General features: G+C 55.7%; 8 protein-coding genes across 8 annotated transcripts; 4 read left to right on the top strand and 4 right to left on the bottom strand.

Moving 5' to 3' along the window:
* Window positions 1-272: 272 nt before the first annotated feature.
* Window positions 273-893, top strand: PHYSODRAFT_343929 (hypothetical protein; the record flags this gene model as incomplete). The annotated part of the gene is made up of 1 exon (XM_009517704.1): window positions 273-893. The coding sequence occupies one exon, from the start codon at window positions 273-275 to the stop codon at window positions 864-866; it is 594 nt and encodes a 197-aa protein (XP_009515999.1). The 3' UTR covers window positions 867-893.
* A 1474-nt stretch (window positions 894-2367) lies between these two features.
* On the bottom strand, window positions 2368-2955 carry PHYSODRAFT_383832 (hypothetical protein; the record flags this gene model as incomplete). The annotated part of the gene is made up of 1 exon (XM_009517703.1): window positions 2368-2955. A coding segment is annotated over one exon (588 nt), but the record flags the coding sequence as incomplete, so codon positions are not given.
* Window positions 2956-3519: 564 nt separating this feature from the next.
* PHYSODRAFT_309482 (hypothetical protein) lies at window positions 3520-6273 on the top strand (the record flags this gene model as incomplete). Its single annotated transcript, XM_009517702.1, has 1 exon — window positions 3520-6273. One exon carries the CDS (start codon window positions 3520-3522, stop codon window positions 6271-6273), a length of 2754 nt encoding a protein of 917 aa, XP_009515997.1.
* Window positions 6274-6978: 705 nt separating this feature from the next.
* Window positions 6979-9462, bottom strand: PHYSODRAFT_445341 (hypothetical protein; the record flags this gene model as incomplete). The annotated part of the gene is made up of 9 exons (XM_009517701.1): window positions 6979-7062; window positions 7139-7347; window positions 7483-7552; window positions 7633-8200; window positions 8283-8344; window positions 8422-8517; window positions 8981-9188; window positions 9260-9363; window positions 9421-9462. Coding segments are annotated over 9 exons (1443 nt in total), but the record flags the coding sequence as incomplete, so codon positions are not given.
* A 391-nt stretch (window positions 9463-9853) lies between these two features.
* Window positions 9854-11065, top strand: PHYSODRAFT_441990 (hypothetical protein; the record flags this gene model as incomplete). The annotated part of the gene is made up of 2 exons (XM_009517700.1): window positions 9854-10413; window positions 10492-11065. Coding segments are annotated over 2 exons (1134 nt in total), but the record flags the coding sequence as incomplete, so codon positions are not given.
* Window positions 11066-11160: 95 nt separating this feature from the next.
* PHYSODRAFT_552420 (hypothetical protein) lies at window positions 11161-12710 on the bottom strand (the record flags this gene model as incomplete). Its single annotated transcript, XM_009517699.1, has 3 exons — window positions 12638-12710; window positions 12371-12563; window positions 11161-12288 (listed from the first exon to the last, which is right to left on the bottom strand). The coding sequence occupies exons 1-3, from the start codon at window positions 12652-12654 to the stop codon at window positions 11161-11163; spliced, it is 1338 nt and encodes a 445-aa protein (XP_009515994.1). The 5' UTR covers window positions 12655-12710.
* Window positions 12711-13127: 417 nt separating this feature from the next.
* PHYSODRAFT_309478 (hypothetical protein) lies at window positions 13128-14632 on the bottom strand (the record flags this gene model as incomplete). The annotated part of the gene is made up of 6 exons (XM_009517698.1): window positions 13128-13250; window positions 13340-13608; window positions 13683-13818; window positions 13897-14019; window positions 14094-14166; window positions 14244-14632. The coding sequence occupies 6 exons, from the start codon at window positions 14630-14632 to the stop codon at window positions 13128-13130; spliced, it is 1113 nt and encodes a 370-aa protein (XP_009515993.1).
* Window positions 14633-15259: 627 nt separating this feature from the next.
* On the top strand, window positions 15260-17525 carry PHYSODRAFT_474748 (hypothetical protein; the record flags this gene model as incomplete). The annotated part of the gene is made up of 3 exons (XM_009517697.1): window positions 15260-15486; window positions 15587-15752; window positions 15825-17525. 3 exons carry the CDS (start codon window positions 15260-15262, stop codon window positions 17523-17525), a joined length of 2094 nt encoding a protein of 697 aa, XP_009515992.1.
* Between the last annotated feature and the right edge of the window lie 9 nt (window positions 17526-17534).

The raw sequence follows: 17534 nt of genomic DNA, 5'->3' as shown, positions 1-17534 counted from the left end.
CAGCTTCAAGGACGACTTGACCAGCATGTGATGGCGCTGGTTGCGAGATCCACGACGAGTATTATTACCTTATCTGCCATTTTTGGCGCCAAAGCATTGTGTTGTTGCACTTTTGAGCCACGTCGTCGATTTCTTATGCCTCAACACTGTTAACCCCAGCGCTGTCACTTGTCGTTATTACCTGCACACCATACCGACCACACTCGTAACGCACAGATCACAAGTCAATTCTTTTGTGTTGAGCACAAGGAGGCGCGAAACAACAAACGATAATGGGCGTCGGTGCAAGCTTCGGCGCCCACCGTGGCACACCAAGCCGTCCCAAGTTTTCCAAGCAGTATTGCCGTATCATCAAGCGCTACATGCCGCATTTCCAAAACTCAGAGCAGTCCGACAACGACGACCGGCTCGTGGCTTTCGAGCACTGGGAGCGAGTCTTCAAGGAGAACATTCACACGGATGCGCACCACGCTGTCGGCTCCGGCACCAAGATCGGGCTTCTTTACGAGAACTTCTACAAGTACCTCTTTGAGAACTACCCCCACATGAAGCCTCTTTTCCAGGCCTCGGTCCAGATTCAGAGCCGCGTGATCGTGCATATCAGCAGCGGCATGAAGTCTCTCTTGTCGTCGGAAGACCTCGTCCAGAAGGTGATGAACCTCGCGCTGGTACATTTCAAGATCGGAGTGAAGCCGGACGATTTCGACCCGCTGGGTGACTCGCTGATCCAGGCCATGCGAGTTACCTGCGGAGAGGATTGGAATGAGACCATCGAGAATGCATGGAAGAGAATCTACTGCCATGCTGCCATCCTCATCTTGGTCAACATCCCGGACCTTGACCTCAGTGGATCAGACGATGACTAGCACGACAGATAACAGAGCCCCATAGTCAGAACTAAGGTAACAACTCAAGCGTGTAAAAATTGAATGGCAAGATACAAAATCACCGGTACAGATACAAGTACCAGTTGTCCATTCGGCTTTCTACAAGCCTGGCTAGCTATTGATCTCACATCACGGATGGTCGCCGCCCTTCTTCTTGACCATCAGCATTTGAATCTCTGCGCGGAAAGCAGGCTTCGCCAGGTCCACGCACCGCTCCTCGTCGTTGTTCTTGGCATTCGGGTTGGCACCGTTCTCCAACAAGAACCGAGCAATATCCTCGTAGCCCTCGCTGATAGCCAAGTGCAACGGGGTGTTGCCTCCAACATCACGCGTGTTAACCTTCGCACCGTGGTCAAGCAAAAGCGCAATGATAACTAGCAAAGAGAGAGTCAGAAGTACGTCAGTGGAAACAGAAATGATACTAAGTAATAAAATAGGGCTGTAGCAACACTCCATTTCACGAACCTGGACTAGGTTTGCCGCCAAGAGCGCGCATCAAAGGCGTACTGCCGGTATTGTCCTGCAACACCCAGAACAAATAACAAGAAAAAGTGAGCACGGACAGAATATAAAAGATCTTCGACACTTCCCAAACTTGATCACACCGCTTGGTTGACATCCCGCGTGTAGTCGAGCAGCAACTCGGCGATCTCTTGGCGTCCTACAACAAAATCATGCCCCCCCAGTTAATACGAATTGAACGTCAATACACATAATACCCTACATCAACCCTCTCGCCTCTGTGGTAGTGAAGCGGGATCTGCCCATTCTCGTTGGCAAAGTTTGCGTCGGCGCCCCTGTAAATGTATCAACCAACAAGATCGGTTAGAGAACAATTCCTCTATCCGCTACGGCACACTTCAGCAGGCCCTCACTTGCTCAGAAGTAGGCCGACGATATTCCCGTGGCCCGCTGAGGCGGCGCTCATGAGAGGCGTCCACCCGGCGTCGTCTTGCACGTTCACAGCGGCCTTCGCGTGCTCAAGCAAGAACTCGGCGACGTCCAGGCGGCCGGTGGCGCAGGCCCAATGCAGCGGCGTGCGCTCGTCCTCGTCCTTGACGTCCAAGTTCACGCCACTATCCAGCAGCTTCTGCAGCGTCGCCAAGTCGCCAGCCTTCACGGCCACCTGCAGCTCGGTCTCCGCCATTTCCTTGTCGGGCAAGATGACAATATGAACAATTTGTACCATAAACTTATGCGGGATCCCGTATAAGTAAAGTGTATACTTGAACGAGGATGTTGTGCTTGAAATGGACGTGGTAAGGAAAGTATCAGTGCCTTCATCGCAGCAGGCACTGCTGCGATGAAGGCATGCACAGCTAGGCTAATAACTGTGATGGCTTATTCGATTGCTTTATATCTACGCTGACTCGTTCGCGCGAGAGCTGTTGACGCTGCTGGCTGGGGCGATCGAGTTCTCTTTGATCGACGCTGGTCGAAGGTTGGTATGAAGATCGTCAACGTGGGGACTGTTGCCTCCCTTGCCCGCTTCTCGACCCTTGGACGTCGCCTGCTGCTCCATCGCTCGTCGATGTGAGTCGAGCAGGATGACGCAGCAGTGCGCGTACAGTCGGCGCCAAGCTTCTTCGACCTGCGGCGACCAAAGCGCCCCTGAGCACTCCTTCATGGCGAATATTAAGGCGACCCCGAGGGGATCGTAGTGCTCCATCTTGACACCAAACCGAAGATGGGTGCGTGTCAGACTCTCAACGCGCTCCACCATATTGTCCCCGGTAAGGATCGTTCTCAAGCCGGCGCTGATGTGGACCAGTACCTTGCTTCGCACGACCATGGAGGATCGGAAGATTGGCTTGAGTGCTGGCGAGTTGTGGTCCAGATACGAATAGAACGTGTCGTAGAGTTGCGTAATCCGCGTAGATCCCGATGAATTCTGGCTGCGCTTGCCACTGTTGGTCGATTTTGAAGACGGCGGGCCGACTTCAAAGAAGGCCTCATTCCAGAAAGCTGCCGCCGTCATCTTGTGGTTTATCGTCGACGTTGTAGTGTACGGGAAGCTTGGCAGGTATTTGTTCACGATCGCAATTTGCGCGCGTGTGAGCTTTCGCGGTCGTCGGTTGTCCGTCGCTCCAGGGGCGACTGAGTTGCAGGAGCAGCTGAGGTAGAGCCCCATGGCCCCACAAGCCTGTGCAACGACGCTCGACTTGTCCGCAGTTACCGGTTCCTCCAGTTCGCAAGCAATCTGCTTTCCCCTCTCAAAGGTGTAGCAGAACAACACGCTGGCGAGCGCAGCAAGCGGTTCTGACGAAGCCCCACCGCTGGCTGGCCCATCAACGTCCTCTACATGTAGTTCGAGCAAGGATAGCACAAATAACCCTTTGGGATAAGAGCGCGAAGGTAGACAACCAATGACTTCTGGACTGAAGAAACGATTGCTCAGCATCCTGACCATCGTTGTCACATTGTCACTGCAGTGCACTTGCTGCGGCGATCAGCGTTCATCTTCAGCGAACACCTTGTCATCTCTTCAATGTAGCCATGTGTCAAACACCGAAATCATTCATTCATGTACCGCACACCAATTACGTACTCGTGTCTCCATCTCCAGTCAAATTCCACTGGAAGCGCCGCCGCCGTGGATTGGCACACAGCAAGACCTTCCTCCCGCACGACGATGACGGACTCGGTGCAGGCTTCTGCGGGCGCGGCCGGCAGCTACTCGACCCGCTCGGGGCTCTCCAAGAGCTGGCGCACCGTCAAGACGCACGCGGGCGTGTACACGGGCGGCAAGGTGGAGCTCTTCCATGGCCGCACCAGCGCCGACTCGGAGCCGCGCGCGCTCATGGCCTGCATGCTGCACAACGACGTGGCCATCATCGACGCCAAGACCGGAGAGCTGCAGCGCACCCTGCAGCAGGACGTGGAGGACGAGGACGCCAAGGAGTCGTTCGTGGTGTTCGCCGTGCGTCCGGGCAAGAAGAACCAGCTCGTGACGGCTGGACGCAACCTGCTGCTGCGCGTGTGGGACCTGGACACGTTCAAATGCGTGCGCATCATCAAGGCGCACGAGACGCCCGTGCTGGCAATGGGATTCGACCCGTCGGGCACGCTGCTGGCCACGGGAGGCAGCGACCGCACGGTCAAGGTCTTTGACGTGGACAAGGGCTTCTGCACGCACAACTTCCGCGGCCACGCGGGCATCGTCACGCTCGTGCAGTTCCACCCGGACGCTGCCAAGCTCTCGCTCGTGTCGGCCAGTGACGACGCCACCGTGCGCGTCTGGGACCTGTACACGCAGAAGCAGGTGGCGTGCATCCAGGACCACATGAGTCTGGTCACCAGCGTCGCGTTCTCGGAAGATGGATACACGATGCTCTCGGCTGGTCGCGACAAGGTCGTCAACTTCTGGGACTTGAGGGACCACAAGCTCAGCAAGACTGTGCTGGTGCACGAAGCCGTGGAGGGTCTTGTGGTGGTGCCGTCGACGTACAAGTGCGTCACCAATGCGTCAGCGGGCAAGACGCAGGATGGCAAGGCGATCCACTTCTTGACTGCTGGGAAGATGGGTGCGCTGCGCCTGTGGCGTAGCAGTGGCAGCGCCTGCGAGACACTGTTCACGCAGAAGTCGGATGCGTCCTCGGCGCTGACGTACACGGATCTGCTGCTGAGCCCTGCGCGCCGCGAGGTTGTGGTCGTGTCGTCGGAGCAGAACTTCTTGGTGTTTGACGAAAAGCTCAGCCGCCGCACGCAGATCATCGGCTACAATGACGATATTCTCAACCTCAAGTACGTCCCGAAGGCTGATGCAAGCGGCGAGCCTTCCGACGTGCTGGCTGTCGCCACGAACAGTGAACAGATCCGTCTCCTGCACCGCAGCACGCTTTCCTGCGATCTTCTGTCGGGTCACACTGATATCGTTATGGCTCTGTCCGTCTCGCCCGATGGCCGATGGCTCGTGAGTGCTTCCAAGGATCGGACAGCTCGGCTCTGGGACTTGCGGCCTAACGGTGGAAAAAAGATGAACAAGACCCTGCCGCGTTGCGTTGCTACCTGTGCCGGACACACTGAAGCCCTTGGCGCGGTTGCTATCTCCCAGCGTGCGTCTAGCTTCGCGACGGGGGCCGCCTTCTTCGTTACTGGTAGTTCGGACAAAACGCTGAAGATGTGGAGTCTCCAGCCGCTTGCTGCTGCTTACGCTGCCACTGCGAAGCCTGCGCCAGCGGAGTTGACGATCTCGACGCTGGGCGCGGTAAAGGCTCACGACAAGGACGTGAATGCACTCGCGGTGTCGCCTAACGATCGCTTCATTGCTAGTGCGTCGCAGGATAAACTTATCAAGGTGTGGCACTCGCAGCAGGGTGGTGCTGGCCGCCTTTTGACGCTGGCTGGTGTTTGCCGCGGACACAAGCGTGGTGTGTGGGCTGTCGAGTTTTCGCCTGTGGATCAGTGTCTGGCGTCGGCTAGTGGTGACAAGACGGTGAAGGTGTGGTCCGCTAAGGACTTTTCGTGCTTGAAGACGTTCGAGGGACACACAGCTTCTGTGCTGAACGTGCAGTTCGCCTGCGCTGGTATGCAGCTTCTATCTGCGGGCGCGGACGGACTGGTTAAGCTCTGGACGATCAAGAGCAACGAATGCGAGGCGACTCTTGATAACCACGAGGACAAGATCTGGGCTCTCGCTGTGTCCAAGGACAGCTCCGAGATGGTCAGCGGTGGTGCCGACTCGACTATCAACCTCTGGCGTGACTTTACCGAGGAGGAGGAGCGCGCGCAGCAGGATGAACGCGATGCCAAGCTGCTGAAGGAGCAGGAACTCTTCAACTGCCTGCGCAGCAACAAGCTGCTGGATGCTGTTCAGCTCGCGTTCGAGCTGAACCACCCGAACCGCATGCTGCAGATTCTGCGCGACCTGCTCGAAGGCCCGCGACACAAGGACCAGCCGACGCTCCCTGGTGGCAAGCCTATCGACCCCGACAACTTCTCGCCTGAGGACATCTACGCGCCGGTGGTTCACAGCTTGAAGGACCAGCAGCTGACGACGCTTATGGACTGGCTCCGTGACTGGAACACAAACGCCCGCAACACGAGCGTCTGCCAAGTGCTGGTGAGCACGATTCTTCGTGAGCTGCCGCCTAGTCGCTTGAAATCGCTGGATGGAGTCTCCAAGACCGTGGAGGCGCTGATCGCATACAGTGAGCGCCACTTCCAGCGAATCGATCGTATGCTACAGAAGTCGTACCTTGTGGACTTCAGTATTGTGACCATGAAGAGCCTGCTGCCGGTTGGCGAAAGTGAGTCGGCCGTCGAGAAGACGGACAGTGATAGCGAAGCAGAAGCAGAGGAAGAGAAGGAGGTGAAGGCCAAGGAGCAGCCACGGAAGCGTGGCAAGGCTGCTGCCACCGGAAAAGCCAAGAAGCAACGCGTGTAAATAGACCCCTCTCTTTCATACAGTCCTCATTGTTCATGGTTAGACTCGCCCACTGCGATTACCTCTCTTCTTGGTTGTGTCGCCCTCTTTCGTTTGTTGCGCGTCCTCAGATCGACCGTAGATTTTCATGGTGGTGAGGAAGAGCTCCTCTAAACCCGCAGCGCGACACGCAGCCGCCAAGTCGGACATGCCATCCTCTGGAAACTCCCTGAAGCCGCGTGGTAGGCGTCTGAGTTCGTCCAGACTACCCGAACTCCCCTCTCCTAACTCCTTTGTCTGCTCCCCACGCACTGTTATCTGCTTCCAACGCAGGTGTTGCAGCCGCCGCACATACTCTTGGACGTAGGCTTCGGCTCCTTCGACGATCACTACTCCAGGCCAGCCAATTTTGCTGAACCCGCTGAGCTGTAGCTCCAGCGCCCACTCCTTGACCACGCGCCGCTTGTTGGATGCGATGATGTGGTGGAAGTAGATGGCGCGGCGGCCGAGCACTGTAGGCAGCAATACAGTCTGCTGAGTGACGGCTTTATCGCCAGGCTGGTCATCGATACTTTCGTCGGCGTGCATTTCTGATAGAAAGTCGTGCATTTGTTGGTACAGCTGCAAGCCCACCACCTCCTGTGTTGCAACCGATGCAGTCGCCAACTTAACTAACTCGGTGTTGAGCTTCTCCATTTGAGGACGTGAGAGCTGAGGACACTGCACTTCGAACTCCATCGACGCAGCGTCGGGATATCCTGGAGGGCAAATGAGCTTCAACGCTGGCACCTCTCGACCAAATGCTAGATCCTTCCGCACAAGAGTAGATGGCACTCCGTTGTTAGCTTGATCCTGACGATAATGAAGCAACAACCGTCACAAGCACCTTGTAGAAGAGTGTGTACTGCATCCGGCATTCAGGTCGCGGACCCCCGCTCTCTTCAGAGACGTAAGCCTTAAGTGCAGCCTTTGCATGCGTGTCGACCTTCAGTTCATCGTCGTCAGGAAACATGCTAAGCATACACTCAAGCTCATCGAGCTGCTGCTGCGCCGCCGACAGTCCGCCATCCTCCACAGCTACCGCCATGGCCCGATCTGCTATCACTGATGTAGCCTATCAGCCAATGGATTTCTTGGATTAGAGAAAACCTAAAACCTTGAAGTGCCAATGGAATTTCAAGTGGAATGCCGTGTGTTATCTTCCATTCTACACTGCATGGTTAGTTAGACTGACATGAGCCACCCTCTCGTTGAAGAGCAAAGCGATCTGCTCGAAAGTGAGCCCCGTGGTTTCAGGCACCTGTAACATCAGCAGCAGAGCAGAAAAGTTTCGATTAGAAACGATACGTCGGTAAGTTCTTGAGTTTGAGCTTCACGTACCTTAAAGAAGACGAATGCAAGTGATCCAGCTGTGAGTGTTGTGTACAAGAGGAAAGCGTTTCCAGTTCCAAATGCGTGGAAGACTGATAGCAGTGTTTGGTTCACGAGCGCACTGCCCAGCCAGAACATACCGAACGTAAGACCCATTCCGATGGAGCGAAATTCGTCCGGGAGAAGCTCTGAGCACACGACCCACATCAACGGCGCCCAGCTAAGGTTCCAAGCGAAGATGAACGCGTACAGATTCCATTCTCCAATGGTTTGGACGAACTCAGAGTGCGTCGCGCTCAAGCTCCAGAAGCAGAGAGCGAACACGAAATGGCAAATCAACATCAAGAAAGTCCCGATGAGAAGCAGCGGGCGGCGACCGACACGATCCACCACGGCGACAGCCGAGCAAACTCCTGCAAGTTTGGCAATACCCACCCAGATCTCTTTGCTGAGGGGAGAGACTGGGTAACTATTGCCCGTTTGCAGTTCGTCCAGGATGTAGCTAGAGTAATAAAGCATCGCGTTCGCTGCCGTCAAAATGTGGCAGAATGCGATAGCTACACTAAACATGACGCGTCTGATAATACAGCAATGTACACAAGATGTTTAGAATGCATGGCCACAGAGCTACACAAGCTACCAAGTGTGGGTATACGCACTTTCGAGTAAGTTCATCCGTCACGAGCTCGCTCATCGCGTGGAAAAAGCTTTCATGGAAAGTCTGTCTCCACCAGGAAAACAGCACAGAGTTAGCTATGAGATGCCTCCACAACAGCAATGCGGGAGTGCGTACTGTACCCCAACATCAAGGTGGGCCTGGATAATCTCTTGTGATGCTTCGTCGCTGTAAAGCAAACTCTTTAGAACAGCGCTTGCCTCCTTGGTACGATATTTCTTCAGCCGGGTTGAATGTTAGGTTCACAAGAAGTTGAGTAAAAAGAGGCACAGTCTTCTTGTGCGTACCGAGATCAACCACCGAGGGGATTCTGGGAGAAACGGCATTCCAAGCTAGAGATGCCACACACACACAATGTCAGTACTTATGCGCCTTGGTTCCGATGCCCACAATTATTAATATCAGACAGACCAATTGTACAAGCGGAGGAAACAGCGTCATGCCAAGCATTTCACGCCAGCCATTCTGGCAACATGCAACCAATACGAGAAGATGCGTCGTTAGTTGTACTCATGAGTAGTGCGTCTCAGCTTGCTACGCGTACCTCGCTTCCTTGTAAAGAAGAGCTCACAACAACGGATACAAGGCAGCCGAAGCAAACCATAACCTGACATCAGGTCGTTGGTTAGTTTAGCGCCAGTGTTCCTCTAAGGTATCGCATCAAACGTCACCGTTACGCACCTCATTGATCGTAACGAGTGCTCCGCGAGTTTTAGGCCGGGCAATTTCAGCTACGTATGTGGATACACACGGTCCACTACTACCGACAGCCAGGCCTGCGATGAACCGGCCGACAAGCATTGTGCGCAATGAACCGGCGAATGTCATGAACAGCGAGCCAAGCAGAAAGAGAGCCGCGGTAATTAAATTTGCAGGCTTGCGACCGATCCTGAATCAACCAATGCATAATGCTTTTGCAGTCAGAATGATTGGCCTAACACTGCAACTAAGCACGCATACTCATACCAGTCGGCAACAACACCGCCCACGAGCGACCCGATCACCGCGCCAAGCATGAGAGTACTGACGATGCTCTCGGCCGCAGTCGTCGATAGTGCAAAATCCTATAGCATTGCAACCTTATCCGTTAGTTTACAACCTCCGTGGAAACTTCAAATAACGCATCTCGTCACCTTTTGAATTAGCGGCAGCGCGACAACCATCACACACAAGTCGTAGCCGAACAGGAAGCCCGAAAGCGCGCTGAGTCCGCATATCCACGCCTGCACGCCGCAAAAAGGACTTGGTCTTGCATTCTCCTGCTGCTTCAGTTGCACGTCACTCCCGCCAACGACCGCGTAGCCCGCGGACTGAGGCGCTGAGACTCGATGCTGCACCATCGTCAATTGCGTGTTCCTCTTTGCAACAACGGTTTCAGTTGGCCGGAAAACTGATATGGCTGCACCAATCAGGTTTGACTCAGAACGCGGTCGTCACTACCCTCCAAAACCAATATATGTAGCCATAACGTCTTTGAAATGAGCTTTTGATTCATTCAAATTCAAAAAGTTGCTTGCCGTATCAAAAATGGACGAGCCCGGCGCTCCGACGCCGCCGTCGTCGCCCCCTCCGCCCTCTGGAAGTTTGCCGGAGCTCACGCGCCGGCTGCAGGACGAGAGGGATGCATTGCGCGTAGAAGTGGAGGAGCTGACGCGGCGGCTGGCGCAGGAACGTGCAGCAAGGGCCACTCTGGAGAACGAGGCGCAGCTGCGCGAGCTGGAGCTGCGTCACGTGCAGCAGCGCAGCGCCCAAGCAGCTCAACAAGCTCGGGACAAGCAGGTAGCGCTGGAGAAGGAGCTGGAGGACGAGGTGGCGATGCACAAGATGGCGGTGCTGGGGAGGAACGCCGCTACGCAGAAGAACACGACGCTGGCGGCGGAGCTCAAGACGATGGAGACCAAGTGGAAGAAGGAGATCGAGAAGAAGGAGATCGCCATTTCAGAAGTCGAAGCAGCCGCGGAAGAAGCTCAGAAGCTCAAGACGGACAGAGACCAGCTCGTGCAACGCACGGAGAGTGACGCCAAACGCGTCCGAGAGTTGTGGCAGCAGATCGCTCGGGAACATGAAGTCAAGGTGGAAGCTCTGAAGCAGGAGCTGCTGAATGCTCAGCAAATGTCGACAGGTGTGGAAAGTAAAGTGGCAGAGTACCAAGTGAAAATTGAGAAGCTTGAAGTGACGCTGCAGACGACGAGGGAGGAGAAGGCTGCTCTGCAGGAACAGCTTGCGGCTGCATCCAGCGAGAGGTCTCGTTCACTGGAGCAGAAGGAGTTGGACCGATTGAAGGAGAAAAGCTGGGGTAACGAGCAGCACCGTATTGCACTGGAATTACAAGAAGCGAAGAGTGACTGCAAGCTGCATGCTCAACGGGAAGAAGCAGCCGTCAAGGAGCGGGACGCGGCGGTGCTGGCAGCGCGCAAGGCAAAAGAGGCTCTGGATGATAGAACGGAAGAGCTGTTGGCGTTGAAAACCGAGTTTTCTGACCTGCTTGATAAGCACGAGACTCTGGTTGTACAGTACAAGCAGTCGGCGCGACAGCGTGAGGCGCAGCTTGTCGTGCGCACCCAAAAACTTCGTGACGGTAAACGCTGCGCCGAGGAGCTGGTTCGACTTCGGCAGGAAGAAATCGCCAAGTACAAGCAGGTTATTTATTCGGTGAACACTCGGCTTACAGAGGTGCAGGAGCTTAGCGAAACCAACCAGAACAACGCGTGGTCACTGCCGCAAGACGGCAGCAACACCAAGACCTCGCTATGTATCTACCGCCACTAAGAATCCTAGACTTTATTGATCTTTTAACGCGGCTCAACTGGTACTGCTAATGGATAAACGTCACTGTTGCTGCTGACTTTGTAGCTAGTCATCTACACGATCCCCTGCTCGAGGAACGGCTCGTTGGCTCGCACGCGGTCGAAGCTGAAGCGCGAGCAGTCGATGGTCTTGAACTCTCCGTCCACAATGAGCTCCGAGATGGCGCGACCAGCGGCAGGCGACTGCTGCAGGCCGTGACCACTGAATCCGTTGACCAGGTACATGTTCGGCACGTCGGGGTGAAGGCCGATGATGGCGTTCTGGTCGAGGGTGTTGTAGTCGTAGTATCCAGCCCAAGCGCTCAGAACCTTGATGGCCTCAAAGTCCTTGACACGGTGTGCGATCGTGGGCCAGATCTGCTCCTCGAAGTGGTCGTGGTCCGGGAAGTCGAGCTCGTCGGTAGACTGTCCGTCGTAGTCGTCCTCAGGCTCTGGTGACCAGCCGCACACAAAGCGACCGCCAGAGCCTTCGCGTCGGAAGTACACTCCGTTCGGGTCCACCACGAGGGGCGTCGCCGCGTCGCCCTTCCAAATATCCTCGGCGGAGCAGTGGAAGGCGAACATCGAGCGCTTGCGAGGCTTCACGGGGTAGTCGAAGCTGCCGCACGCCTCCAACAGTTTGCTGGACCAGCACCCCGCAGCGTTCACCACGACACCCGCACGCACCGAATCAATGCGCATACCGCCGCATTCCAGCGCGTTCTTCGTCTCAATGTGGACCTTCTCAATCTTGTTCTGGCCGCCGAGATCAAAGTTCTTCACCTCGCCCTCCAGCACGTCGACACCTAGAGACACGCTCTTGCGCTTCATAGCATTGAGGAATGCCCAGGGGTCGAACCATCCCTGGTCCTTGATGCCCAAGATGGCTTGCTCGACGCCCTCCGTGTTGATCCAGGGAAAGCGCTTCTTCAGCGCCACCGGGTCCAGCAGCTGAACGTCGGCACCCGCCGCCTTCTGCGTCGCGTAGTTCTGCTGGAGAACATTCACGCCACGCTCGCTGGCCAGGAACATGTAGCCGCCTTCGACGAACTGGACATCGGGCGCATCGTGGCCGTCCACCTTCATGTTGGTGCCGATGTTGCGCAGGAACTCGGTGCCGTAGAGGCTCATCACGATGTTCTCCTTCTCCGAGAACTGGTGGCGGATGCCACCGGCCGACAGAATTGCCGACGCGTACTTGTACTGCACCAGCGGAACGACACAAAAGCCACAAGGTTAGACTTGAACAAGTGTCAGCAAACTGAAGAAGAAGAGGTCGACGTACGCATGGGTCTTTCTCCACCACGGCGATCTTGAGCTTGGGGGCGGCGATGGCCAGGTGGTAGGCGGTCGAGAAGCCCATGACGCCTCCGCCCGCGACGACCACGTCGTAGTACGGCGTCTCGGTGGTCGAAGCGGAGCTCGCGAAGCGCAGGCCGCGGCTCGCGATGGCACGCGTCAGTCCGATCGTCTGCAGTCTGTGGAAAGCACAGCACAGCGGCGTCAGTGGGTGGAGGAGGCAATGGAAGGGCAGAAGAAGGAGGAGACGCACGTCTTGGTTGCCAGCATCGTGGAGAAATGAAAAGTGAGCGCATGAGGGCGGCGCGCGGCGGCTCGAGAGTGCCCTGCAGGGCAACTTGGCCTGCAGTCCGACTGCTCAACAGAGCCGGGGCTAAGTCGCCACTTCAACCGAAAACCGTCTTGGTTTTTGTATGGGCCGTTGGCGTTGCAGCGCGTCATCAGTGAACCCATCTCCCCAAAGTCCAAACTTATGATTGGACTTCGCCTGGAACATCGTCTGGGGGGGGGGGGGGGGGTCTTCATCGAGATTCGGATTCCTACCAGTTGTGTGGGCTAACCTCCATTCCATACGAAATACAACAGAAAGCAGCGAAAGAAAGCCTACTCTAATTTGTAAGGGCAAGCACAAGGGTACGTTCATTTACGGCAAATTGAGGAGTTCTATTAGCCACAGTGCTCCTGCACTGGAAGCAAATGCTGGGGGTGCGGTGCGGCAATAGCATACCCGTGGCGTTCTGAACTCACTCCATAGCAAAACGGTTCACTTGGTCCTGGCGGATGACCTCCTGCAGCGCGTCCACCTTGTCGTACATGCCGAACTGCCCGCCCGTGTGCACGAAGAGGATGTTCTTGCCCACGAATTTCTGCGGGCCCAAGATAAACAATCGTTGTTATGATGTTCGTAGTAAGATTCTCATCAGTAGTACGCAGTCAAGCATCGACATCGCCGTACCTCTGGGGCCTCGTTCAGCTCTCGGATGAGGTGGAAAAGCGCTTTGCCCGAGTACACGGGGTCCATGAGCACACCCGTCGAGCGGCTCACGCTGTAGATGAACTCGAGCTCTTTCTTGGTGCTGCGCGCGTAGCCTGTTCCCTGCGCGTTTGTGATCTGCAAAAACTGCCGCGACGAGATGTCGGACGGCACGCCCATCGCAGGCAGAATCTGGTTGTCGATGTGGCCGTGAAAGTACTCGTCGTTGTCGCAAACGATGTATGCGTGAGCTGAATTGGCGAAACGAAAGCATACCCCCAAAGTGAGCACAAAATCGTACATGCATGTGGTCATTGCAGCATACCCGGGATCTTCGTATCGAAGATAAGAGCTGCGTTCGGGTGAGCCTTGGCATAAAGGTAGGTCCCAAGCCCAATGCCAGCAGCAGTGCCTCCGCTACCACACGCGAACGCGATGTCCGTCACCGGCAAGTCGTACTCCTACCAATAAACAAACACCCAAACATTATAGTAGTAATTCGACTTGGCAACTTCAATGGTGCACTCTCACACACGCACCTTCAATTGGCTGTTGATCTCCTCAATAGCTTCGATGTAGCCCCACGTGCCCAGACCGTTGCTCCCGCCCACTGGGATCGCATACGGACGTCGGCCTTCCTTCTTCAGTCGCTCACAAGTGCGCTAGAAAAAAAATGTAAAAGGATCAGACTTGCAATCTCCAATCGTTCAACAACAGTAGTTGCACTCCTCCACACCTTGATCATAGCTTCACTCCCGTACTTGCCGTACTCTTGCCTCGACATCTGAATCAGGTTGGCATCCAGCATTCTACACCGCAACAGCCAACCGACCCCACCGTTGATGACACAACCATACAAAAATCTACTGTAAGTCTTTGATTGTACCGGTCGAAGAGCACGTTGCCGACGAGCCCCGGGTCCTCGTCCGGTTTGTTGGTGCGGAGCAGCAGGTACGAGTCGAGTCCCAGCATCCTGGCGACCGCAGCCGTCGCTCTGCAGTGGTTGCTCTGGATGCCGCCGCACGTGACGATGCAGTCGGCCTTCTGCTCCAGCGCCTCGGCCAGCAGGAACTCGAGCTTGCGGATCTTGTTGCCGGATGTCTCCATGCCGCTGAAGTCGTCGCGCTTGATGAACAAACGCACGCCCTCGGGCAGGCCGGGCGGCGTGAACGGCAGGATGGGCGTGGGGAAGTGGCCCAGGCGGAGCTTCTGAGCCGGTGGGCGGCGCAGCGCAGAGGCCCACGCGGGCGGGGCGAACGGGACGCACTTGAGCATCATCGGGCGAAGGTGGCGAGTGGAGTTCCAGGCTCTAGATCTGACCAATCACCGTCCAGCGTGACAGCTTCAACGAGTTTGCTAGTCGACGGCTGAGGAGCATTGTCGATGCTGTCCATGCCGATGTCTCTGCATGAATCTTTGGGTGTGAACTGCAGTGTCGGATTTAAGCATTGGAAACCTCTCTGCTTGGTTGATTGGATCTTGCGAGTGTCATAGTGTCGAGTACAAGTAGAGGACAGTGATTACCAGGGGCGGAGACTTAGCACAGCTGCTATCTGTAGACAGCTATGGGTGGAAATCGCCGCGCCACGTACGACCTACTGCGTAACGCGTAGTTAGAGAAGCCGTCAATACATGTTGTCGCCTAGAGCACTGCGGTGGGTGCGGCGATCGATAGAAATGACCATGAAGTCGACCAGCTGAGCGCTTTCACTTCAACGTCGTTCCAGATCCTAAATCTTACTCCATACTTTATTCAAGTCATCTTTCCGTTAATCACTCCGTTCTAAACCTTAAATTTCACTTGATCAAAGTATGCATCCACAAATCGTGCACCTCTACCACGTCGTCGTGGCACGCGTCTGGCAATCTGAGGCACTCTAAAGCTCGCCTGCCGTAGACGACATGGCCGGCCCGTGGCTGCTCTCGCTGGCGGTGGCGCTCTGCTCCCTCTCGTCCGCCACTGCCGCCGCCGTGTACGACCCGTCCGCGCGCTTTGGCGGCTTCTCCAGCGACCGCTACGTCCGCCAGAGCCGCGCCGACCCCGAGCTGGTGGTGCCTCTGGTCATAGGACTGCAGCCCGAGGACTTCAATGTGCTAGAACGCGAGTTCTACAGCGTCTCAGACCCCACGTACGTTTTGCACAAGCTCTAATCGATCTACAGTACGTGTGTTCACTGATAGAAGGCACAAGAGTGAGTGACGGTATGGCTTTTGTGTTGCTGACTCTAGACACACGTCGTACGGCCAGTACCTCGCCCCGGAGCAGGCGGACAAGCTCTCCAAGCCTGCTCATGGTGCGCTCAATGCCGTGCGCAATTGGGTCGGCGATTACGCGCATGACAACAGCGAGGGGACGTTCTCAACGACTTCGAACTTGTACAAGGTGCCTATGAAGGTGAAGCACATCGAGCGACTGCTGAGGACGGAGATCCACCACTACGAGGCGAAGGACGAAGTGATGCCCAAGCGACGGAGGCTGATGCGTGCGGCGGATGCAGTGTCTGTTCCAGAACACCTGCAAGATTTTGTGTCGTTTTTGAGTGTCAACACCCACCCACTCGGTCTGCGAGCGCAAGTTGCTACCTCCTCCGCGACAACTGAGGCGAATGGCATTGTGGCGGATACTTTGGCCTCCATTCGACAGACGTATGGCATCCCGGATGACCTTGTGGCGACCAACCCCACTAATGCGCAGTGTGTACCATCGTTCTACGACGAGGCCTACAATCTGGACGACTTGCAGACATTCTACGAGCAGTACTTGCCTGGTGAAAGCCCACCAAAGATTATCGAGAAAGGAGATCGCGTTAATAGACCCGAACGGGCGAGCGCGGAGGCTTCGTTGGACCTGCAGTACATCACAGGCGTGGGTCGCAATGCCACAACGTACATTTGGACAATGAACGGCAGTAACCCGTACTCATCAGAGGATGAACCGTTCGTCGAGTTCGCCCAAGATGTACTCGAGCTGGAGAATCCCCCGTATGTTGTCTCCATTAGTTATTCAGACGACGAAGAGCACATTTTCGACGTCTCGCCGGGCTACGCACGAACACTCGACACACTTCTTATCAAGATGGGTCTTCGTGGAATTACGGTGCTTATCGCTGGTGGTGATGACGGCGTAACTGGACTGCGCCCCGAGTTTGAGAAGATCCCAGCCGCCGAAATATGCAAACAGAGCGGCCCTCAGTGGCCGACTTCAAGCCCGTACATCACTACTGTTGGCGCCACAATGCTACTGGCAGACGTTCAGCAATCTGCTAAGCCGTTCTTCCGGACGAAGGAGGAAGTCATCTGCAGCGTCGAGAACGGCGGAATTATTACTTCTGGCGGTGGATTCTCCAACATCTACCCGATGCCAGAGTACCAACGCAAGGTCGTTGAGAGGTACTTGACCACAAGGAACATCCCAACAACTCCAGGCTTTTTCAACTCTAGTGGCCGTGCGTACCCCGACGTCGCCGCGCTAGGTGCAGGTTATCTCGTCATCATGAACGGCCGACTCTCGTCTGTATCGGGTACATCAGCATCTACACCGGTATTCGGCGCCATGGTAACACTATGGAACGATGCGCGATTGAATGCTGGCAAGAGCCCGCTGGGTTTCATTAACCCTTTGCTCTACTACCTCGCCGAAAACCATGTCGACGCTTTCCACGATGTTGTCGTTGGTAACAACGGAGCCCCTCGTGGTGGCAATACCCCGTGCCAAGACTCGTTCACTGCTTCCGGCGGATGGGATGCGGTCTCGGGGGTTGGCACGCCCAACTTCCCAGTGCTCGCCGAGTTCATCGCGAACCTGGAGGACCACTTCAACGTCTCTCACCTGGGTGACTCAGGTAATTCCGCGGCGGGCAACGTGAGCGCCAATGTGGTAACCCCGACTGCCGTCGTCAGCGAAATGAGCACGTTCACGATGGTGCTGCTGGTTGCGGCTGTGGTGGCGAATGTCGCCATCGGAATTGTGGTGGTTGTCTCGCTGATTAAGCGGTGGAGGAACCAGTACACCCCTCTTGAAGATGCTGCTGTTACATCCACTACACCTACTGCGCCCGTTTCCACTACGACTTCCACGGCCCGCATCAAGCGATTGAATTCAAATGATGACAACAGTGGAGACGAAGAGGAAGAGGTAGAGCTGAGCGAAATCAACCTGCAAGAGTAGCGATTCGCA

Source organism: Phytophthora sojae (assembly GCF_000149755.1).
Source record: "Phytophthora sojae unplaced genomic scaffold PHYSOscaffold_1, whole genome shotgun sequence".
Taxonomy (NCBI): Eukaryota; Oomycota; class Peronosporomycetes; order Peronosporales; family Peronosporaceae; genus Phytophthora; species Phytophthora sojae.
This window is presented reverse-complemented; position numbering and strand designations above follow the sequence as displayed.